Genomic DNA, 25,034 nt, shown 5'->3' with positions numbered 1-25,034 from the left:
AGGAAAAAGTAAGGGACAGTAGTGTAGACCCTATTAGGTGGAATCAAAGGTGACACTTAGAGGCAATTGTATGACTTTTTATTCTTACACCAAAATTTCCTTTTTTTCTGTACTTCATCCTATTGTCATCCGTCGCTGTAGAACCAATTATCTGTCTCATATCTGTATTTTGTAGTTTTAGGAGGATTTTTATGGGAACCTCAGAGATAAAAGCATTACTATTGTAATGCTCCTTCACTACTTGACAACCCTCTAAGATTTTATGCAGTATTATTGTTTCTATAGTGGGGATGGTAAAACAATGAATCTGTAGTTCTCAGCAAGGTTTCTGCATAAAATAGTGGAATCACAGTAACACAGGGAAGAATAGCATCAAGACATATAAAACATTACATGAGATTAGAGATGAAAGGCCAAGATATTTGACCAAGCTCACGACTTAGTTTGCCTGAGCATGGAGCTTGTCTGTGTTTCTACTGTAAAAGGACATTATGATTTATTTACAACTTCCTTTATGCATTGCCTTTCAGCTGCAGTTTAATAAGCTGGCTCTGATGGAGAAAATTACATATGCTCCTTGTACTTCCATCAAAATTAGTAATTTTCACATAGAAAAATAAGAAAATACAGATAATTTTTTTCCCCAAGAAAGCCTAAACAACATTATAAGCATTACAGAGAGGCAGAAATATACAAACTCTTTCCCTTATGGTTTCAAATATGAATTCCAGGATCCTCTGATGTAATGGAGAAATATACATAAATTTTCACATAAATACATTTGAAAAAAATGATGATTGTAGTGTTGCATATAAGGAATAATCATTACCCTATTAAGTCCTTGATGCTGCATAATAAACTCCTGCTGGTTAGGCAGTAGCAATTCAACATCCTTTTTCAAGAACTTTCATTAATGTTCATATTATTTTGTAAGGCATGCAAAAGACATAAAGTAAGCATGCCTTTGAGTTGTATGAGATAGCTGTTAGCGTTAAGGCTGTGATTTCTAGTGTCGCATCGTTGTGTCAGTCGTTGCCAAATGGATGGGTATTTCTGTGCTCATAAAAGAAATGCTCACCATATTTGTCCAATTATTAGTGGAGAAGAGCTAACAGTAATTAGTACCAGCTGATACTGTCTTCAGGAGTCTCAGTAAAAAAGCAAGAATCAGGTAAGTATGGATTTAACTCTATTTTTGTTTGGCTGAGTGGAGCCTCCTCAACAAATTAAAGATCTCGTCAGATCGCTGTGGGGTGACTTGCACTGCTGGTACAGCAGCTTGCTTGATCTCCCATATTTTGTCACTCCTTGCCTGTATGTGCAGTTGTAGTTGGTAATATGGCCTCTATAAACCAGCTGGTGGCTTTCTGTGATGGGGTAACCACAGCAGTGGACATGTTAAAACCAACAGATGTGATCTATATGGACGCTGTAAAGCCTTTGACATGGTTCCCCACAACATCCTTCTCTCTAAATTGGGGAGATATGGGTTCGGCATTTAGCACTGAAGTTATTGTTACTTTTGACTACTTTTCTAAGAGGATTTAAAAAAAAAAAAACTAACTAGATAATAATGGGAAAATTTTAACTTAACTTGAGTTAACTACTGCATGAGATTGTCACTTGTTTTGACAAAAATTTCATTCTTAAATATCAACGACTCCGTCAGATTTGTGGAAGTGGTGCTGTTTCCATTGCTTACGTACATTTGGTAGTTAAAACATACACTATTAGTAATATAAAGAATTACTTTTTTCTATCGTGTTAAGAATTACTAAAAATACACTTTTGTAAATAGTAGTTTTAGAAATCAGGTGAATTAATTTACCTGTTCTTCCTTCTAATTCTTTCCACAGTTCAGAATCTTCATAGCAGAGTAAGCCTGAAATAAATTATCTTCAACATTTGACTCATTTGAGATCAAAATGGCGCATACAGTTTCCTTCTGTATTCACAGGAAACCAAGTTACCACCTACAAGTTCACCTTCTCCTCTATATGAAAAGTAAAAGTGAACTGTAGGATTTATTTTCTTGCAGAAAGTGTTTCACTGTTATTGCTGTTGAAAGTTAAAATGTAAAGAACAGTAACTTTTCTTTATTCAGTATTTAAATTCTTGAGGCCACATTGTTAGTTCTTATTTTAAAACAGTCAAAAAGTTGTTCAATTAATAACTAAAAAGTCTTGTGTATAATACAAAGAAACCTTTGTATGGTGGTTGGCTTTTAATCTGTGGATCAGAAAGACATTTCTGAGAAGTACTGCATTTTATCCAGGAAAATATCAGGGTAAAGTACCAACCCTAAAGGAAAAATACAGGTTTGTCTGACCTATATGTAGCAGCTTAACTTTTAAATGTAGAGGAAATGTTTCACCACAGCTACTCCAATGTGATTAAGCAGATGTGAAACAGGAAATATTAGCATTACAATAGGTCTTAATAAATGCATCTCGGAGAAGAAAAATGTGTTTTGGAAAAAAATGTTAAATTTTTGAGAAACCAAGTGGATATAATTATATTAGCATTTATAATCTATAAATTGAAATAATATATTACAGTAATGGTGATCAAGATTTGCATCATGATAATTACTGTTTGAGTATTGATTCTATGGGTTATTAGGTATCCTCCTGTACTGCTTTTCATAGAATCCTTGAATCACCAAATCATTTAGATTGGAAAAGACCTTAAAGGTTATCAAGTCCACCCCTTAACCTAACTGCCAAGTTTACCACTAAACCGTGTCCCTAAATGCCACATCTACACGTCTTTAAATACCTCCAGGGATGGTGATTCAACCAATTTCCCGGGCAGCCTGTTTTAATGCTTGACAACCCTCTTGTCCTATCACTTGTTACTTAGGAGAAGAGACTAATACCTGCCTCACTCCCTAACAACTCTTAGAATGTGTAGTTATAGAATAAATAGGCAAAAGCATGGAGAAAGTTGACAGAATTTTACACTAGAAATAACAAATGATATGGTAAATTAATAGTTATTGACTAGGAAGGCTATATTTATGATATTGGCATTATATATAGAATTGATGCAATTTTCTTGAACAATTGTTCTCAGCACGTGTCTCCAGGGAAAGCTGCACCACTTTCTGGGAAGGTGCTGAAGCCAGATGCTGGAGTGCCCAGACCACAGCACGTGCCATGGTGCATACCTGCTGCTCAGCTTGTAGAACCTAAGCCACCCCTGGTGAAGCTCTCTTGGTTGAAAAGGCAGGATCTGTTCTCTCCCTTTTAGTTAGCATGACTTCTTCTGATTTCTTTTCTTCTGTCTGTGAGTTAACACTGGCACTATAACTTTGTAGAGAGGCTTTTGCTTTGTTTTGTAATTTTAGTAGGAGTTCCTCTTGATTATTCCTGTGTTTCTATCCATTGCAGCGTGCACAGTTCGAAGTTTCTGGAAGCTCAGGAACAAATATATCCTGGTGCCTGAGAAGGGATGTGTGCAACTAACAAAGTGCTTAGATTGTGTTTGCAATTGCAAGGCAGCATTCTTCCTGATTAATGGGGTCTGGGGAAAGGGGGAGACTGAAAATGTGACTATCTCATCTTTTATGAAGCTGCTTTCATCTTGGAAATCTCATTTCTGTATCGTGATGAAACCTACCCAGCAGCAGTGCTAAGCATTTTCTTGTCCTGCGACTGCAGCATCTATTGTCCTATCACAAAACAGGTTTCACCCTCTCAGGAAGGTAATCTGTGGGAGTTCCTGTTTCAGTTGCCACTTTAGCTGAGGCTAAGGCTAGCTAGCGAGTATCTGTCTAATCCAGAGAAAGCAAAGAAGACAGAATATAACGTAAGATTCGTTTAATTTTCAGTGAACCTCACTTTCGTAGTCTGGCATGTGTTAGCCACTTCTAGGACTGGTTTATATGGGATCACTGCTTTCTTAGCAATGTTTGAGGCTGGTCATGTATTACTTTCTAGACTTCATCTTGAAGTCTATAACTCCCGTTTGTTGAAGGATTTTCTTCTACCTCTTAGATCCTTCTGCTGGAGGATTACTACTGTACGCTCATTTTCCAACAATGGAGAGTCCCTGTAAATTATTCTTGAATGCAAAATAAAAGTACTGCTTTTTGTAAATGAGGCCGTCTAAGATTTTAGCTTGTGTGATCCATCCTTTTATGAGACTGCTCGTAAGGTCACCTTTTTTTCTCTGTATTTTTAATTTCTGCTAATCATGTTATCTCAAGTAGTAGAGAAAAGATAAGAGAAAGTGGAGCTGCACTTACTTTATGCATTTAATTTGTGCTTAGTAGCATAACCAGAATCACTATCATCAATGCAGTGAGTACCATGGAATTGTTTAGGAAAATGGAATAGCTTGTTGGAGCAAGTTGCAATCTAATTAGTATAACTTTCCTCTTTTTGTACCACCAGCACATAGACAGGGGGAAAGGCTGACAAAACACGTGTCTTAACTAAGACAAGAGATTAACAGCTAGAAGTCTGTCTGCCTAATTTAACTTCTCTAAAAGCGTGAAGCCTTGTGGCAATAATTATCTTGCAGAGCTCTAGTCACTCTGATAAATAACAATTTTTTCCATCTTTTTTGTTTGGTTTTACATTTTTCCTGCATTCTTATACTGAGTTTCAATATCTCATGAAACAAGATTTTCTCTTGTTTAAGTCTCTTAATTTCTGTATAGTTCGTTCACTTAAACATATAAGTACTTTCTTTAGAACTGAGATATGATTCTGTGCTGAATTAATTTGACCTGTATGCACAAGATAATGAATTTAATAACATATTTAATAGAAAAAAAGATGTCTCTTCCCTTTCTCCCTTTCCCCCTTCCTCCACTTCCTTCACTTTCTTGCTTGGTTCTGTATTCCTCTACGACAATGTACTTTCAGTACATTGGGTTTTCCCATTAAAAAAATTATTACTGATTTTTGATTACAAAAGTCATGTAGAAAAGTGTTGATTTGTCTTATCAGACAGAAAAGCCAATTTCTCTATGTAAAAAATTAATTTTGGATGCTTAAAAACATACTTCCATGCCCTCTCCTCAAAAGTTTGGAAATTAAGTTCTAGGAGTGCATTAATAAATATTCTGTCAAAAGATTACAGTCTTATCATTCTGAGGCCTGTCCTCTGCCTCAGTTAAATTCTGTTCTTGTGTTTGTTGCAGATGGGGAACTCAAGGAGATTTTACTACTACACATCCTCGGCCTATTGTCAAAGTAAAACTCTTTACAGAAAGCACTGGGGTGCTGGCACTTGAAGATAAAGAGCTGGGAAGAGTGAGTATTACATGTAGGAACAAGAAATATATGAGAAATTATGTGTAGAAATGTGAGTATTGATTAAACATGCCATAAAATGATATAAGATATTTAGTACTGCACCTGCTCTGCTGCAGCTGTACCAAACAGTGCTTTTTCTTTTAAGAGTGTCTTTTCCCAGTGTTCAAAACTTGAGATGTTGACTTGGCTTGCCTTTCAGAAATTTGCATCAGGGATCCTTAACAGTTCTCTTTGTCTGTTTAAAGCTTATTTTCATTCCTAGGTGACCTACCAATGCTTTTAGCTATTCAAATTAGAATTGAAGGGGAGAGAGAGAAGACTTGACATGTAATAAATAAAGCAAATGATTGGGGAAAGGGAAGGAAAAACTTAAAAGGTGGAAGGATGGGGAGGAAGGAGTGATGTAGATAACATGTCAGATTAAAATAAGAGTTCTCACTCTTCTTCTGTATGAGCTTCCCTTCCTTTTTCACATTTTCCCTGTCTTGACAGGATAGTTTATCCTTCTTAGACCAAAATTAGAGGGTAGAGAGTGCAGTGTGTCATAGAAAGTGGAGGGTAATGTGAACAAGGCAAAGAGGGTTTCCAAATCTTGCTCCCCCATCTCATGTTGAAATTCCCCCCTCTGTCATGTAGTGCATGTAGTGCTCAGTTGTGCATTCAGTCATGGCTGTTTTGTGTTCAAGCAAGGACAGCTTGTTGGGATGAGATGGGCTCTCCTCGACTTTGTGTCCAAGTGCAGGCAGCTACATACGGATTCTCCCACGCATCGAGTCCCTGGTTAGGTTCAGGACTGTAACCTCAGTATGTTTACTTTTTGTGCCCTCTCATGTCCTTCTAGGAGGCCTCTAAGTTCCCTTGGTCAGGGATGGCTGAGGTGAAGGGGGGTTCTATGTGGGGAGGGATTCGGAGGGATCCGAGAAGGGGTAACACACTGGCAGGAGCCGGGCAGATACAGAGATGCCACAGGGGTGCAGCAAACAGAAGTACGTGAGATATGCTTGCATACTGAACTTACGTTTTATAATCGAATCCTAATTTACTAAAAATGTCTAGCCCCATCTTTGCCCCCAAAATACCTTCTATAAAAGGTGAGTAAAAGATAGAACTCCCACAGAGACCTTATGTACAGCACATGGTCTTTAGCAGTAGAAAATAACGTGAAAAAGGACTTGTTGGCTTTTCATCAGACTGTTTGGGCATCTGGTCTGTCCTGCTGTGCCTCCCAGGTCTGGCAATACCTGGGGCTGCTGACAGACACCTTCTAGCTGCTGGTGGCAAACACTAAACTCTGAAGAAGGGGCTGTCCACCAACTTACCTCTCTGATTTAACCAGAGTGTTTGAGCATGGTGGTTGCTAGCTTCAGGGGGGATTGGAAAACTATTTGGCAGAATTCTTACAAAATAATTTTAAGGTACTGTGTACACCCATGCTATATGTTTTAGCTTTAACTTTCAAAGGCTTATTTTGTTCTTGGAGTCTTCATTTTCGGTTTTGAGAGATTTAAATTTGGGTAGCCTTTGAAAAGATTCAGTATCCCACTGAATAAGTTTAATTCTAATAAAGTTTGGCAACTTTATGCCTGGTCAGTACACTGCAGTGACTTGCCAGAGTGCAGCTGACTCAGCTAAGTTTGTTAAGCTCTGAAAAGGCCTGAGGATACTTCTGCTGGTATTTTTTCTGTACTTAAAAATTCAACTCAAACCTGCCCTTTATGAGGTAGGCTTGCTTTGGACATTAATTAATTTAATACTTCTTCAAAGCATGTGTCTTGACCTGATACCACTTTTCTACATTATTGAAGTTTGCATTTCCCATACCCTGCGGTTATTCTGAAGATTTTGTTCTGTTTAATCTATAATTAGAAATGGAAGGCAGCATCAAGTTACATGATTTGAATTTTGAACTTCCATCACATGCTAAAGGGTTTCTTCTGCCACCAAGGGACCAGATTTTTATGAAAACAGATCTAACATGTGAAATGTGGAGCCAGCAAAGCTTTATCCAGAGCTGCAGAGGAGAGGGCATTTCCATTGATCCCATCAGTGCATAGCAGTCTCTTGCACTTATGATCTTAAGGTGTAGGGCCTGATCTCAGTACAGCAGCACTACAGCTCTTCTGTTTAAGAAGGAGATATTGCTGATTTCCAGAAATAAGTAGCTTATGTCAGAATAGAAGGGATACAGGCTCATGCTTTCAGTAGAGAGGGCAGACCATACTTATAGCTTTATATACTGCCCGTTGGGAAGCAGAGGCTGGCAGCTGCTCGACCTCTGCTGTAGAAGTCACCAGGTGTGCACAAAGTGACATAAGAGTTGTTGCCTGTGTTTAATGTCTTCCCCCTTCAAGAAATTTAACATGTGCTTAACCAATAGGAAGTAGTTCTTATTATGTCACTTGTCTGACTTTGGTCTCTTCCTCTAAAAATACCAAAGTAAATCCAGTCATGAATACAGAGAGAAAGTTTTGCTTGCTGGACAGTTTTCTTCTGGCTACCTACTGACTGCTGTAAGTGTCTTGAAACAATAAGCAAATCCTAACCTTTATTGTCTGTTCCACACGAACTGGAAAACAGTTGGGCAAACTCAGTTGTCCACTTGAGAGAAAAAAGGAGATGTGTGGTGCTCAGGAGGTGAACAGATGGTACTTGGATCTCGATTCTGTAGAACGTCACCTTCTGGAGTCGTGGTCTGTGTCTGTGGTTGTGCAGACCTCTGCACAGTGAGCCAATGAATTTAATTCTAGAAAGTGAGACAAGCTGCATCTTTAAAGCTAAATTTCTTCTAATAAGGAAATCTTTAGAACTCACTTTACTCAAGTATCTTTCAAATGCATGTTATAGTTTTTCTGTGGCTGATACTGACCTGGCTGCTTCCATAATTTTTGTATGTGCATAGAGATGGCAGAATTGATGTTTGCATTTGTATGTGCAACAACTGAGGAGGCATGAAGAGAAGCCTTCTGAGTTCAGAGTAAATACTTCTAAAAAATCAGCCTAGTGGTTTATGAAACTCAGGGATCTGACATCAACTTTTCTTTGTCCTTTGTGTATGAAGATGTTCAAGCCTAGTAATTCAAAGCGACAGCCATCGTGCCTGCTTAGCACACATGTGAGTACAATGCGAGAGCAGTAGGTGGTGTTTGATTGCTGATACTTTTTGAATGTAAGAATATTTCAGCCTTGTCGCTTTACTATTCAATTAAAAGGCAACTATTTTCTCACAACCTGCTTGTCACAGTCAGCTGCAGCAAGCAATGATTAGCTGTGCAGTTATGGGTTTTTTTATCAGTACTGTCACTCTGGGTTTGATTTAAAGAATTGTAAAATAGCTCTGCTGGCTAAGTATCCATACTGACATGATTGCCTAGTTTCTGAATGCCAACTGCACTGGGCACATAGGTTATCTTCTGTACTGCCTTCAAAGGACTGCTGAACAGAGATGATTTCATGCTGTGAATATGTTAATTTAAAGCCTGCCATCCTGGGGAATGTGTTTCTCCATCAGGTTTTGAAATGACTGAGGTTGTGCAGGTTTTATTTTTCCTGTCTGTTTTTTTAAGTTTGGAAAATGATAAGAGATTACTTCCACTCCTCCTTTTTCTTTTGCTTCCTGAGCATTTTCCTGTCAGCACGTCGCTATGTCTGGCTGAGTGTTTTTGTTTCCACACTAACAGGGGTTTTCTCAGTAGCTCCTCTGAGAATGCCTCTCAGAGAAATTCTTGAGATATTTTTCATTCTGGCATGCTCTCTCTTAGATTTGAAGGACAGGCTGTTTGGAAAGGGCTTGAAGACAACTCTTATCAATTACTAAGATGTAAGGTAAGTGTTCAGCTGGCAGCATCAGCAGAGGTCCATTGATTGCATAAATTGCAAAGTCTTCCTGGTTCTTTGTCAACTGTATTTCAGATATCTCTTTCACCTTGCATCTGTTCAGTTTTTCTGTTTGATTTTTGTTTCTTTTAAACCACTTGTTTTACCAAAAGCCTTGACTGGGTGTCTGAGCTATAATACCACCACAGATGAAAAGCCAGAGGTCGCAAAGTACATGAGATGGCAGAGCCTATGTGAAATACTCATAAGCTCCCTTGATGATAAAGTCCTTATTAACCCTTTCTTTAGGGATTCCCTAGTTGAGACCTCTAAGGGAGTTACATTCAAGAGAGCCATCTCCTTTTCCCATTTCTACCTCCAAACTTGTCCCTTCCCTTGAGTTTTGTTTTTGCTTTATCATCCTGGCAGTAGTGCGTCATTACTAAATGCTTAAAGGACACCAGTGCAGTGCTGTGCTTGGTGCTTGGTAGCTGCGTCTGGGGCATTTGAGGGAGTTTTCATTTTTTGTCACATTGACAGCATCTTCTGTCTTTCTGACATTAACCTGTCTTTGGGCAAGAGGCTGACATCATAACTCAGAAAAGCAGGGAGCAGTTTAGTTGAGAGGACTCGGCAGACATTTCTATGAAATAAGGTAGGTGTCCCCTAAGTAAGGCTAGGGCCAGACTTATACAAGCAACATAACATTAAAGGGTCTCTATACTGTTACTAGTCATCTATTTCCTATCTCAAACCAGCTTCAATCATTTTGGACTACAATATTATTTTCAAATTAGTAAAATAGAGTGTATATAACTAGGAAATTTTGCTATGATCCTGCAGCATAAATATGCATGTGCCAAATAATAATGGGTCCTTATTTCATGATATAAAATTTCCCTGTCCTCTCTGCTTGCACTGGCATTTTTTCAAATCACTGCATTTTAAAACAAAAAAAAAGCTTTCTGTTGAATTAGTTAGTCATGTTGTGTGATGAAAGCTTTAACAAATGCAGTTGAGGGAATATATGATCTTATGTACCAGGCATTTTCATAGTTTTCATAGTCAGATTTCATAGTCAGGTTTCTCATAGCCAAAACTCATCATAGTCTGCTCAGAATTATCATGATTACCAAGGTCTGGTGCCCAAGGACTGACTTCTCAACATGTGTCTTTGACTCCACAACTTGGAGTCAAAATCTCTTTTCAAATTGGAAGAGTGAGTAACTCCAATGCTTGGGTTCATCTCTTGAACTGTTTTTGAGTGGAAGTAGGGGATGAGGAGGGAGAGAGATGCAAGGACATGAGTTGGCTGAAACCGAACTCAGCAGCATGTGTGGGATGGGGGAAAAAGTAGGGATTATCTTGACTCTTGATTTTTCTCAAGTGTGTCTACAGCATGCCAGTCCGCTTGTCTCTTAGCTTCATTGGTTGTTTCTGAAGACTGCGCTTTCTTCTGACACCACGGCAACTGTGGCTTGGGATGGTTAGCTTGAGAGCTCTATCTAAACTACCAATAGCAAGTAGTGCTTGCACGGCACTTTTGACTCCAAACCTTCCGTTCGGTTATCTGCTCTGAGAAGGCAAGATTGTCCCAGGTTTGATCTGTTCACACTTCAGAGTATTTTGGACAACTCAACTTTTCTTTTATACCTTTAAAACAAGATGTGATCAATGTGCCAAAGGTAGAGGAAAGTTAATATTTGCTTGGCTGGATTGGCTGTTTGGGTCAAGGGTACTTCAAGTAACTTCGTCTGTTGTGATCCAGCTGTGACTTAAATTTACAACAGAATCACAATAAATTGTGGTTAGCAAAGTCATTGAATGATAATAGCTTCATGTTTTCCAACCTGTCACATGTTAAGCCCAAGAGAGAAACATTTTCAGTCATTTGCAATTAAGAAAGAATGTACGAGAACATCACCTCGCACAAATTCTTAAATGTGTTATTCTGTAATATTTAAGATTTCCGTGGGTTTTTTTACATCCAAATTGGGAGAGGCATAGAGTGAACTTGCCACTTTTTTCAGTGTGGTCTGAGGAAGTGCAATTCTACATATAATTGGACCTCATGATTGTGTACTTTTAATGATTGGGAGATGATTGAATGTACTGAATTATCTCAACTCACACTCTTTGGATACCATTAATTTTCCTTAAATCAGCTGCAGCATTGTGGTGCACAGCAGCTATGTTTGGTGTGTGGCATTCTGGTCATTAATAGTTGATTGTACCTTTTAGTGCAGGTTACCTGTTAGTTTACTTGTTGTAAACACAGCCCTAGACTAACAACTCGTAGTTTTTTGTCCTGCAGTTCAATAGCCTGCTATGTGATATCCATAGGTAAAAGAACAATAAGATAAATGCAATAAATAAATCCAGATAAGTTAAAATAATTTTTTTTTTAATTTAGAAATTTACCATGTAAAAGAAATTTTATGAAACTTCTAGAAGTTTTAGGCACAATGAAAGAGTACTATAGAATCATAGAATGGTTTGGGTTGGACGGGACCTTAAAGATCATCTACTTAAAACCCCTCTGCCATGGGCAGGGACACCTACCACTAGATCACGTTACTGAAAGCCTCATCCTACATGGCCTTCAAAAGGCCTTTTGGTGAGTTTTATGTCACTAAAAGAAAATCTATGAGTTGATACCCTTTCATTTTTTAAAGTAGATTATAGAACAACAACTAGGAGATTTAATTCTCTTAAGCAGTGCTGAAAGGAAATCTGAGACAGAATAGCCTAGGAAGTTACTCCAGGGACAGTGGCAATGGCATTGCAGTGTGCCATAGTGGAGGCAATGTTTTTAATACAAATTTCAGCAACTTCTTACTTTTTCTATCAAGGAACATTTGCCCACTGTTTTGGTGATTTTGTGGGAGCTTACACTTTGTGCCACCTGATGAAATGGTACTCAATTATTAGTATTGCCCTTAAGAGCAATATTAGTGCAAAGTTTATTGTGAAAATAATTAATGCCTGTCAAATTCTCTGTGTGTGTGTGTGTCTCTGTAATGATAAGAAGTTTGTTGACAAAGTTCTTTTAACTCTCATTGTTTAAAGCTGGAAGGCATGACAAAGTGTAATGGAAACACAACACAGTGAATACTTAAATATTCTGCCAGCTACCTATTCATTTTAAGAGGTTTGAAAACAAAGCTCCAAAATACTTCAAAAATTCAGGAAAGGTATTATCAGTACTGAAGTTATGAATTAATTATACACTTATCTGCTTATGTTTTCATCAGCATTCTGAAAACTCACAAAATTTTCAGGAGAAAATTGTTGCTTGGGATGCATGAGCTGTAACAAGCTGTTATAGGACAAGAGGAACTGCAGCCTGTAGAAAAGGAAAAATTCATAACATCACCTAGAGCCCTATGTGAATGCTAAGTGATTAAATGCAAGGAACGCGTAATAATTCTGTTTATATAATCTCGCATTTAAAAAGATAAACAAACGAAAAATCATTTTCTGTTTGATGTTTCAGAACTCAAAGGTTGCCGCACTCATAATGCTTTCAATTTTTTTTAAGGGATGGCTTTTACCCAAAATGAGATCAGTTTGTTTCTTGGTAAAGGAATAAGCTCTCTTATGGTGTTTGATATGCATTTGCAAAAAGGAAAAAAAAAATAGCCTCCTGATTTATTAAAACCAGAATATACTTTTTCTTTTCCTGCCTCTTTGAAAGGCATGGAGGTCCTCAATAGTTTTGACAGGTTATTTCTTCCAGTGGTATTACAAAGGTTGCACACTTGATTAGGGGTGATGCATCATATTTCTCTGCTTCGCTAGAGCTCCTGATATTAACGGGATGCAGGAATGTGTTTCTGCAAAATACTGAGATGAAAAGCTGAAGGCATCTTTCATCATCTTTCAGATGATTAGATCTGAACGACACCATTGTAATATTTTTGGCTTAATAATATGTATTAGATTTATGCTGGCTTGGAGGTTCTTACACAAATCCTTGTTTTAACTGTCCTAATGACACAGAGGAGGATATGTTGTGTTTTATGTATGTGACACAAGCCACAAGGACGACATGTAAGAAATGAACATTACAGTTAATCTTATGATTAATTTTACTTTTCAAGGAATACAGCTTCTTTTGAGAATTATATTACTTTTGAAATACTGCTTTGTGATAGTTGTAATTGAGAACTCACTGAATATTATGCAAATCTCCCAAATAGCATGTTTAGAATATTTTAGAGACTAAAGTGATTCAAAAGTAGTGCTTATAAAAAGAATGAAAGGAAATTATGTTTTAGCATCATTTAATTACAAAAAGCGTGGCTGTAGGAAAGGATTTAATGAAGTAGTAATATTTAACTACAGTGACTGTGAATGGGTAAACTTCCTGGATGGTAAATAAATATTTAACAGCTTGTGACTAATATTAATAAAAAATAATGGTTGAATAGTAAAATATCAAGAAATTTGCGTAACTGTTTTTAAAACTAAAAATTTAAAATTAACTGTATTTTTGAATTTTTATATGTCTACCACTGTACCTTAAACAAAAGGTTTGTGCCATGTCACATGTGAACTGAACGGAGTGTCTTATAATTATTATACTCCATTTGCAGCAAAGATGCTTTGGAATTTTTCTCCAGTTTCTGTGATTTTTACTATAATTGACATTTATTAGTGTTAATGATTGAAAAATAGAGTCATTAAGAAAAAGAATATTTTGGTTTTCTTCACTCAAGCAATGTCACTGCTGGAGGGGCATTCTGTTGCATAATGCTACAGCAAATTGTTTCAGTAGCATATTTCCAGCAGAGCACTGAATAATATAAAAGTTTAGGTTTTTGATTAATTGTACATGACCATTTGCAAGTGTCAGCTGTTCCTTTTTTGTTTAAAACTGTTAATTCAGAGTGAACTAACAGAGAAGGAAATTTGATTAACTCATAATATGAAAATTCCCAATTGTAAGAAAATTAATGAGTTCATTTTGGAAATTCATCTATTACAACAAGATTGGGTCAACTGTTTTATTAGATTTATGAAAGCTGTTTTAGTCATCTTTCAGACTGGAGGAGAATTTTCGCTGCTTAGAAGTTTCTGTTAAAGACTAGCAGATTTTTGTATATCAGCTCATTGAAATTTTTATTTTATGACTTGCAGGTAGTGTTGTATCCAACATCCAATAGTCCAAAGTCACCTGATGTGCATAAAATGATAGTTCCCAAAAACAGCCAGGACAATGACTTGAAAATTAAATTGGCAGTGAGAATGGATAAACCACCTCACATGAAGCACTGTGGGTAAGAGTCCTTTTTCTGTCTCTCTCTGTTTATGATTTTTCCTCATTGGGTCTGTATTTAAGCGTATGTGGCTAAACCCATGAAGTTTCTAAAATATTGTAAATATGTACAACAGTTCCTATGGCATTGTGTTATGTTTTCATTTTATACATGCAGTTTGAAACAGTCAGACAGCTCTCCTAGCCAACTGCCACCACTATTCCTCATCCCAACTACAAAAACAGCGGTTTTGATAGTAAGCAAAGCTGTATCTGCTGTTATAAAGCAATTACTGGAGCTGTTTTCCACCCTTCTAATTTCTTCTGAATTAAGTAGAAGTACATTTCAAAAAAAAAAAAAAAGGAGTATTCAAAGTGTTAATGTAGAATTAACATAGTGGCCATACTATTTAGATTTTATTTTTAATCTCCTGCTGTTAATATTCTGCTTATTCTCTACAGTCAGCAATTGCCAAAATTTCCTATGTTCAATAATTATATACACATATATATATACATATATATAATGCTGATTTTGAATTCTGATCTCCTGGCACAGTTGGTTACTTCTTCATTTTACTTCAGGTTCATTTCTGTCACTATTCTTCAGGCTAATATTGTTGGTTTCCCCACCAAAAATGCTCAAGCTCACTCATCAGTTCCTTTTCTTTATAGCAATTAGCTGTAACAATTATTCCCTACACATTTGTCTAGAAAAGTTACGGCACCGAGGGCGGGTTGTATCGACTCTTCCACCATAAATATATGTGAAATGAAATAAAAGGTTAATAATTCCTCCAAAACTATTGAAAAGGTTGATGAATTACTGTATGAAGGCATTGGAATTACAGTGAGAGGAAGGAAGAAGGTGTTAGTTTGGAGGTGCAAGACCCACCTGTTAGAAGAATTATTCATTTACATGAATAGTCAGGAAAAATGTTGTGACAAGCCATCATCCAGACAGTTTCTGCAGCCTTTCCTTGGCTCCCTGGGAAACTGTTAAGGGGTCATTTTTTTGTTTTGTTTTCCAAGAGGGATTCCCACCTGCTTCAACACACAGATTAGAGCTATTGTTATTCTGAACTGATTCTGTATTATCAGAGAAATCCTTATTTATCAAGAAGATGGAAATGTGGTGGATGATGGACTGTGTTATGGGAAGGCAAAGGAACATTTTGCAGTTAAGGTACTTAAGGGATGCTTGAAAGTACTGGCATCTCCATTTGTGCTATGCAGAAGCACCTTCCTGTAAGAGACCAAAATGTTTCCGTTATAGTAACCCGTGGTATGTTATTTGTTTCCTGTGCCCAGTTTGATAAACTGCCATCTGATTTCATAGAGGTGCCCAATACTCACAGCTACTAGTTTGCATTAGTGGAAACTGGGCTGTAATTATACATTGTGCTGTAAAGTGTCCAAATATCCTAAAAATTAGAACTTCATCTTAATATCTGAAGCCTAAAGTTTTCAGTAAAGTACTTCAGTTCCCACATTATGAAGTGAGAATAATAACACCTCCAGTTGTGTAGGCGCATAAAGGTAAATCTTGGGAAGCCACTGGTAGAAAAGGATACCGCACACCTCACAAGCTGGGGGAGCTGGGGCATAGTCACTTCTCTAACATGTGACCGAAGGCTTATGGTCTGCTGGGCAGTGTTATTGCAGTGCCGGGCTCTGCAGCGCCCTGGTGAACCTGCATGAGATAGAAAAGTGGATAACCCAATTCTGTCTGTAAAGCAATGTTGGCATAACATGCAATTAAACAAGCCATAGGAGAAAATAAAGTGTCGAAAAGATGGAAGGCAGCTGCTGCTATCCTAATTGTGAAGAGGACAGGGAGATTTTTCTTTATTTTATTTTATTGTAGTTTAGTTTAGTTTTAGTTTTAGTTTAAGTTTGTGTTCAGTTATTTAAGCACAGTGTCATGGAGTGCACAGAAAGGGAAGAAATAAAAGGATGAATAAATATAATCATGCTTGCTAGAATTTCATCATGTTAGCAAGGTGAATTTTACAGCCTTGACAGGGTTCTAATGTAGTTAGTGTGATTGTCCCAGTTAAGTTCCGATTCTTCAGTTTATTTTTCAGAAGCATCTCGTGCTTTTATCTTTGCCCAATCTATGAGCTAGACAACTTACGTTTTTTTGTGTCAGTCTGAGTTAAAAAGTGAACATGCGGGACTCGGGTTTGTCTGACAGGAGAAAAAGGCAATCTGTTGGCATTAGATAATGCCTTTCAGTTGAGAATCTCAAACTTTATTCGAAGTTGAATTAAAATCTTACTACACAGCCCGTTATAGAAAGAGGGATTTTATTAGATTAATGGTCTAACGTGATTGGAAAAAATAATAATGGTAATAAAAGATGGATTTTTCAGATATGGGAGCTATGCTCAAATGTTTCTGCAGGGTCAGCAAAACCCACAGGCCCAAGCTAATTGTGAGTGTAGAGTTTACTCCTTCAGGAAAGTTTCTCCTATTAAGATGGACTTTATTTATTGATACAGGGGATATGCTGAATTACTTCAAAACCTGTCTCAAATTTATGTTTCAAGACTATTCAGTTTTACAAGTTATACTCTCTTGTACTTAAACTGAGATTTTTAATTCATAACCAGTGTTCTGGACCGCAGCACTTTTGTATCATGTTCCCTCTCTGGGTTTCCGCAGTCATAACAAATAATTATATTTCAAATAAAATTAGAAACTTGGGATTTTTTCACTATAAATTGTAACCTTTCTAAGAGCAAGAAATAAAAATCCTTATGACTCAACACTATTATGAATCTCATTTGCAGCTCTTTTGCACTCTGCGAAAAACAGGTAGCTTTGCTAACCACATTAGTTTAACACTTGTGTTTATGTTGACGTATTCATAGAACTAATTTAGTGTTACTCTACTAATGCAATTTTTAAAAAACACTCAATTCGTGATTTTTCTATGCATTTTTTATGTGCTTAAAAAGTAAGGAATACCAATATACCTCTTACAGTAAACTTAATCCTATTATTCATTTTAAATATTTTTTTTTAATTTTTGCATGAAAGTATTAAATGACCCAAAGGATATTTAACCATCCTTTTCTATTTAAACCCTGTCAACAGGTTAAAAGGGGAAGCATGCAAGCTAGAAAGTCTGAGTAATGCCAGGGTAGATGTCACTCATTAGTAGGGATTTGTAGAACAGTTCCAATTATCGGCAGTTCATGATACTTTAGATTCCTTTCTCATAATTTGTGATGCAATTGTCTTCCTCTCATAAAAAGTGGTAACCTTTTCCCTGTCTAAAATGAAAAGCACATGCAAGATAATTTTTAATCTTCTTTATTAAGGTAGTAAAGCCAACATCCATACTAAACGAGGGGTTTTAACGTTTCTATTAATTTCTCCTGTTGCAATCTTGAATCTAAAATAAATCAGCAGAAGAAATAAGCAAAATTTGACCTAAAAAGTTCCAAAATGAAATGCTAAAAGCCTGGTTATTTCCATTGAATTAGAATAGCAGTGTTAGGGTGGCACTGTTTTCTTCAGGAAGGCTCACTTGGCTCTCCTTGAATCATAATTAAATTAGGATTTAAAACTCAAGTTTTCAGGTTAATCTGCTTAAGATATGTGTTACTGTAAATACTTTTTCTAATGTGTGTGGGTTTTTTAATGTGACTGTGCACATCCACATGCATTTAAAGCATTTAAGTAGATTTTGTGTCAGTTAACTTGTCTGTTAGCATAGCCTGGTGGTTACTAAAGGATATTATTATTCTACTGCTTCCAAACCAGAGATAAAAAAGCAATTCTGAGGGGTTTTTTTCAAATAGATTGCTCTAAAAGGATTATTAATGATTCATGGTCATACTTCAAAAAGTAAAATGAATAATAATATACAAGAAATTCTTACAAATTGAACAGGACAGTATTACAAAGTCGTATTATTTGGGTTTGACTTAAAGTAAAACATTTCAGCATAGCTCCTGTCCAGAACTTTTCCCAAGATTTGAAAAGCAAAATTCTTTCTTCTAAGTTCTGTTTTGCTTTCTGCTATGACATATTGCATATAGAAATGTTATAGCTTTAATTTCTTAAACTTTTGGGTTTGGAATATACATTTCACAAGCACTCGAGAACATACATGCAAAGGTTTTTACCCTGTCTTTCATCTGTAAAGCAATTATTTTGGCAACTTTTTCAAACGTTTAGTCTCTGAAGTTGTAAGAAATCTGTGTGAAAATATTTTTCTCTTAAAATTCTTTTTTATTATTTTTTCATGAGTGTATTTTCAGAATATAAAGATCACCATGAATTTACTAACATTTTAGATTTTATTCTCGTGCACTTGGAATTGACTGAAATGTTCTTAGAAGAGCATTTCTAAACAAGAAAAAAACAGCTACTAGTCCCTGTACATGACTGAAGTATCACATTTCTCCTCCTGCTGCTGGAGTCTTAGAGCTAAAGGAATTGATGAGATGAGTGCCCTGGTTAGCACTCTTACAAGATGCAGAATAAGAGGATAAGTAATTTTCCCCTCTCATTTTTATGACACTTGTCACCTATTGAAAAAAGTGTTCGTAGGACAGCGAGGTGAGTATAATTATCTCTGTTTTACAGATGAGTGAAATGAAGTGCGGGAATGAACAGAGATCACGGAGGTCACAGGCAATTCAGTGACAGAGCTGAACATAGCACTGGGTCTGCTGGCTTTTCAGTGGCTAGGACTGTAGTCTGTGACTGTCACCTGGATAAACTGCTGTCATAGCTACTAGTGAGCTCCTAAGTCAGATAAAAGGAGCCATAGGGACACTGAAGTTAGCCAGAACAACGGTGCTGCCAGCTCTTACGTGCTGCTTATTCATGGTCACCTAGCAAAGAAGGGCAGGAGGAGAAACAGAATTAGCTTTATAACGTCAATATGTGTAATCTGAAGGCTGATCTGGAGATAAGATCTGCTCCCAGTGTCATTATTTTAGAGAAATGTGCAAGGTAACCGCATTGAAATGACTCTATTTCAGTTCTGCATTACTTTCACAGATAAAGTATGATGTCAGGAATACAATCACACTTCTCTTAGCAAATGCTGCATGCTCCCTGGCACAGATAAATCTTTATGTTGCATAATTGGAAAGTGGTTTCAGACCTTTCTCTGAGCCAAAGCACATAGATATGTCAGAATAATTCTAAATAATTGGTTTTATCAACACTAAAAAGAAGAAATAAAAATTTTGGCAAAGCTAAAAAGTCAAGTTTAGTTTCTCTTAGAAAAGTAAGTATACAGTTGTTTCAAAGTATTAGTAACTTGTATGTATCCAACGTCTTAGAAAATCCTTACTAATACTTGTTATGATATGGTAATATGTGGCATAGACTTCTTCAGTTAGTAGTTTTTTGTATGATATAAAACCTATAATTTTCAACTTTACTTTTTAGCAGTAGCTGACAATACTTTTCTCATTAGTGAAGACAGAAACATTTCCTCTTATAAAAGGAAGAGGGGTGGTCTGAGAAGTTCCTGTTGCTCTTTTTCATTTCTTATCAACACCACTGCCTCAAGCAAATGCTAAGTAGATACTTATCTAACTATAGCATTTCTTCACCTACTTACATAAATTCTTGTGTATCTCTTTGTAACATTTGATTTGTCTTTCCAAGTTTGTGCGGAGCACTTCTGATTATAATCATAAAGTCAGTATATTGGCACCATCTAGCTTTCTGTTTGTTGCTATTGCACTTTTTCTACCAGCTTAAAAAAGTGTAGCAAACCACTGACTTAAGCTGCTGCTTCAATGAGCAAGGTACTTAGTATCCTTTGGTAGAAGGCTTATTTTTTAGTTTGTGAATATCAAGACTGGGAAGCATAAGGAATATAAGGTAGAAGAAACTGCTGAGTTTGTTTGAATTTTGCAAATTTTATATAACATCAGATAGTTTGGAATCCTTTTCTGATCATTTAATCATATGGTTTCACTATAGCTGCCCAAAAATTTAGGTATTTAGACTCTGTCAGAGTTTTTAGTGTTTTCTCAAGAACTCTGACAGAGCCTAAATACCTAAAGCCTGTAGGTAGGGAGGAATACCCTGACTGGTTGGGTTATCAATGCTACGGCATTGGCTATGAGAAAAAAGGAAAGGTACACTTGAGTTGATAAAGTAAACTTTCTTCTATATATACTGCATTAAAAAGAAGTATATATTTGTTAAATTAAAAGAAATAATTAATCACCAGGCAAAAAAGCTTTAGAAAGATGAATTACCAGAGCAAGAGCGGGGCTTCGGTCGTGCCATCTTTTTTCTTCTGCCTAGTTCACAGTTTATCAAATCTAAATTCAGGTAAGAGATAAAATATGCATAGCTGCCTAAGTGATTATTAAAAGCTAAGTATACTTTTATTTTAAATAAAACTCGAGCTACTTTGATAGATCTATGGGTAACCATGCAGTTATGAGAAATATTCACTTCTACTGATGTTTCTTGATTTTCTTACTAGTTACAAATATTGTTATAGGTAAAATAAGTTCTGTGTATAAACCTTATGAAAATGAATGAAATTAAATAGATATTTTATATGAAATAAATGTCACTTCAGTTAATTCCTGTGGGGATTTTTTTGCTTGCATTTGTGGTAGTTTAGAGTTTGTGATAACCTTTGACAAAAATAGCTTGTTCTCTGTGACAGCAGAGACACTTGTGTTTTTAACATCTGCAGCTTTGTTCAAAACATTTTCTTATCATGAGAATAGTAGAGTTGTAAGAAGTACAGGTGAAGTATCAGTGTTCTTTATAATTTCTATTATGGTTGCTCCTAATTAGTCTCAAGTACATTTAGGAGGTAAATCTTTCTACAAATACTTGACAGAGATTATCCACTGCTATTTCGAACATCAGGCCCGCCAGCATGTTAAATGACCTGTAATACATACACAAATTAGAGGTTATTAAATTACTTCTGTGCTATCAAAGAAGAGATAATGCTCTGCCACTCATTCCTTATGTGTGGGTAAGGGGTGCTTGCCATGAAGGAAAGCCTCCGTCTTCACTTGAGTCTTGATTCATAAACCCTGTGACCAAAAATGCTCCTATTTCCTGAGGCTGTTTCAGTTGTTACCTTGTGAAATCTTGTTGCAGTATGATGAAGCACTGTGGGATGCAGCAGCCTGCATCAACTGGAACCCATCACAGAAGTCGTGTTTATCCAGGTCAGCTGGGTCTGGGTAAAGTTTAGTCATTCCCCCTAGCTATGGTTTTATAATGTGCACAGCTCTTATCTCTACTGTTAGAGGCAGATGGGACAACATTTGCGGAGCGTAGCTGGCCTTCAAAGTAGTGCCCGAGTTGTCCTAAGAACCTCATTGTCATCTATCCATGCAGATGAACTCTTCCAAAGAGTTCCTTGTAAGCTAATCAGGATGTCAGTAATAAGATTAAAAAAAAAAAAAAAAAAAAACGCAGATGTATCTAAAGAGAATTCTTCAGTAAAAAAACTTTATTTATGAAGCAAAAGTGAGTTAGAGGTTTCTTTTTAATCTAACGAAGTATTTCAGATATGACCACTTGAGGAGGTCATGGGACTTGGCAGCAGAGAGAGAGAGAGAGATAATTCTTGGCCAGCTCTCTACCCTGACCAAAGCCTGACAATGTGATGCCAGCCCAGCACCTGCGCTGTGGAACTGTTAGGGTCACCAACATGGCCACAGCACTTTTGAATTACAGTTGGCTCCTGCTCAGACTCAAAGCATGTACAATGTGACCTCGTATTCACTTGCCATTTACAGAGGACCTTTTGGGGCACCAGGTGAAAGATTTCATTTCACTCTTTGACAGGAAGACAGAAAGAAGTATCAGAGTTTCAGTTAAGTTTCATTGGCTTTGAAGACAGAAGAGATATGAACTGCAAAGCTTCGTTTTCCAATCTGTATTCAGCCTAGTCCTAGCATGAGCATCCAAAATCTTTGGACTCATCGAGACAAGTGCAGTAGTTGTAGGTAGTTGTGCAGGGCTGAAATGAAATGTATTAATGACACTGCGTTATTGAACGCAATTTACAGAAGATGTGTTGTGGAGCTGATGAAATAGGTTTTGGATGTATGTCACACACAGTTGACCACTGAAAAAAAAAGAGTTTTCAGTTAAAAGTGTGAGCAGGAACAGGAGTACACACATGGAACGTGACCACTAACACAAAATTTGAGAACTAAAACAGTGACCTTATAGTTCAGTAGAAATACTCATCAACTTTTCACCCATGATTAATAGATAATTTTAAATTTGGGTCCAATAGCAATGGCGTATGTTTTTTGTTTATTCAGAGGTTCAGAAGTGTCATTCATGTAGACATAATTATCTTATATTTCTTGCTAAATTCTGACAAACCTGTCTTCATTTTTACATTTGTAAGGCAACATGTGCTTGTATATACTGAGGTAAAGAATTCCTGCATACATTCTAGGGAGCATGATAGAATGGCTTGATTTTTCATTCACTTTTAATAATGTATGGATGCCTCACTACTATTCCAGCGTGTCTCATAGCACAATTTTCTGTTACGCAAGTTTAAATTGTGCCAAATGTTAGTATTGTGTTCTACTAAATGAATACTAGCGTTTCTTCCGTGGTGAAAAGTGCTAATGTGTTAACTATCTTCATTTAAATGATTTTAATATTATACACTTTCACAAAATCAATTGACTGTAATCAGTTACTTCTTAAAAATTTAAATTGAACTTCATGAAAAATGACACATTAAAATTGCATTAATGATTGATTGGATAATGATGATGGGTTAATGCAAAATTACTGTGGAAAAAAGAAGCGAAAGTGTTTATCCTGCTGGTAGATCCTTAGAGAACAGATTGTAGCTATGAGACTGATTTTCCGTACTTCCCACAGTAATTGCTTCTGAGGAGGCATGGGGAATCTTGACAACCTTAATGATATGCCACTACCACTTTAATTGCTAAGAGAAGCCAAGAGAATCCTAATTGCCAAGAGAAGCATTACTAATTAAGGTGTCATTCTTCATTCATTCCATAGTAATTAATCTGAAATATTTGTAAAAGCTGAGATATAAATTTAGATCCAAACTCACTTCACTTAACCACAACAGACTTTATTTGAAAAAGATCTATGGGTTAAGCAAGTTTAATAGTCAGAAAACTTAAAATACTGGGGCTTTTTCTTTTAAAAAAAAAGTTGCTTTGTTTTTACTCAGAACTTTTTAAAACATGAAGTAAAAGAATTGAGAATAGCTTTAAGAATCTATTCTCAGGAGTGTGTATGATATTTGAATTATCTTCTACTCTCATTTAAAAAATCATTGAACTATTTATATGGGGTGCTCCTTTTTTCATTATATTTCACTGAAAAGTTACATGCTTCTGAAAATGTTAAGATAGGTTTTCTCTTTCAAAATGAGCTATCTCTTATGGTTTATTGTAATGGTGCCTTGCATTCAAATGTAATTGCCAGGTTTTACTTCTTGTCATGTGAAATCTCAGAACCTATGATGGAGCATCTCAGTGACCCATAGGACAGCTAGGTAGCCTTTCCTAGTCTAGACTATCAAATTTCAATCTGCATTTCTCCAGCTTTAAATCTCTCCCCATCTAAACCTCCGAGTCTTCACATGCATGTGTGAGCAGAAAAAAAGAAATAAAGAAAAACTTTGGCAGCAGTTTTCCATTTATCACATTAGAGTAGAAGTCACTTTTAGACCATAAAGATGGAAGAAGGGTAACACTGTGCCCATTTTTAAAGACAGTAGAAAAGATTACCCTGGGAACTACCAACCTGTCAGCCTCACCCCTGTGCCTGGGAACAGATCCTCTTAGAAACTATGCTAAAGTACATGAAGGACAAGGAGGTGATTAGAGGCAGCCAGCATGGCTTCACCAGGGGCAAATCCCGCCTGACTGACCTACTGGCTTTCTGTGATGGGGTAACCACATCAGTGGACACAGGGGAACCACTGGATTTGATCTATTTAGACTTCTGTAAAGCCTTTGACACTGTGCCCCACAACATCCTTCTCTCTAAATTGGAGAGAGATGGATTTGATGGGTGGACTGTTTGATGCATAAGAAATTGTTTGGATGGTTGTGTTCAGAGAGTAATGGTCAATGGCTCGAAGTCCAAATGGAGATCCGTGAAAAGTGGTGTCCCTTAGGGGTCCATTCCAGGACCGGTGCTGTTTAATAACTTCATCAATGATATAGATAGTGAGATTGAGTGCACCCTCAGCAAGTTTGCAGATGACACCGAGATGAATGGGGCAGTTGTCACACCAGAAGGGTGGGATGTCATCCAGAGGGACCTGGCCACGCTGGAGAAGTGGGACTGTGAGAACCTCATGAGGTTCAACAAGGCCAAGTGCAAGGTCCTACACCTGGGTCGGGGCAATCCCTGGTTTCAGTGCAGGCTGGGGAATGACGTGATTGAGAGTAGCCCTGAAGAGAATGACTTGGGGGTGCTGACTGATGAGAAGCTCGACATGAGCCTGCAATGCGTGCTCACAGCGCAGAAGGCCAACCGTATCCTGAGCTGCATCAAAAAAAGCGTGGCAAGCAGGGCAAGGAAGGTGATTCTGCCACTCTGCTCCACTCTCATGAGACCCCACCTGGAATATTGTGTCCAGCTCTGGAATCCTCAGTATAAGAAGGACATGGAACTGTCAGAACAGCTGAGTACCTCTGCTCTGAGAACAGGCTGAG

General features: G+C 37.0%; 1 protein-coding gene across 9 annotated transcripts in view; it reads left to right on the top strand.

The window, feature by feature from the left end:
* The window catches only part of CADPS2 (calcium dependent secretion activator 2), a 316,209-nt gene that overhangs the window by 153,605 nt on the left and 137,570 nt on the right, over positions 1-25,034 (top strand). For all 9 annotated transcript variants that reach the window (XR_008449684.1, XM_054065620.1, XM_054065610.1 and 6 more), the window contains exons 7-8: positions 5,153-5,264; positions 14,223-14,362. Coding sequence is in view for 8 of the 9 variants with exons in the window: in XM_054065620.1 (XP_053921595.1) it covers positions 5,153-5,264; positions 14,223-14,362 (252 nt within the window). In the remaining variant the exon portion in view is untranslated. The remainder of the gene's footprint in view (positions 1-5,152; positions 5,265-14,222; positions 14,363-25,034) is intronic.

The sequence above is a fragment of the Cuculus canorus genome, chromosome 1 (genome assembly GCF_017976375.1).
Source record: "Cuculus canorus isolate bCucCan1 chromosome 1, bCucCan1.pri, whole genome shotgun sequence".
Lineage (NCBI taxonomy): Eukaryota > Metazoa > Chordata > Aves > Cuculiformes > Cuculidae > Cuculus > Cuculus canorus.
The sequence above is the reverse complement of the archived record's forward strand: the minus strand, read 5'-3'. Positions and strand labels throughout refer to the sequence as shown.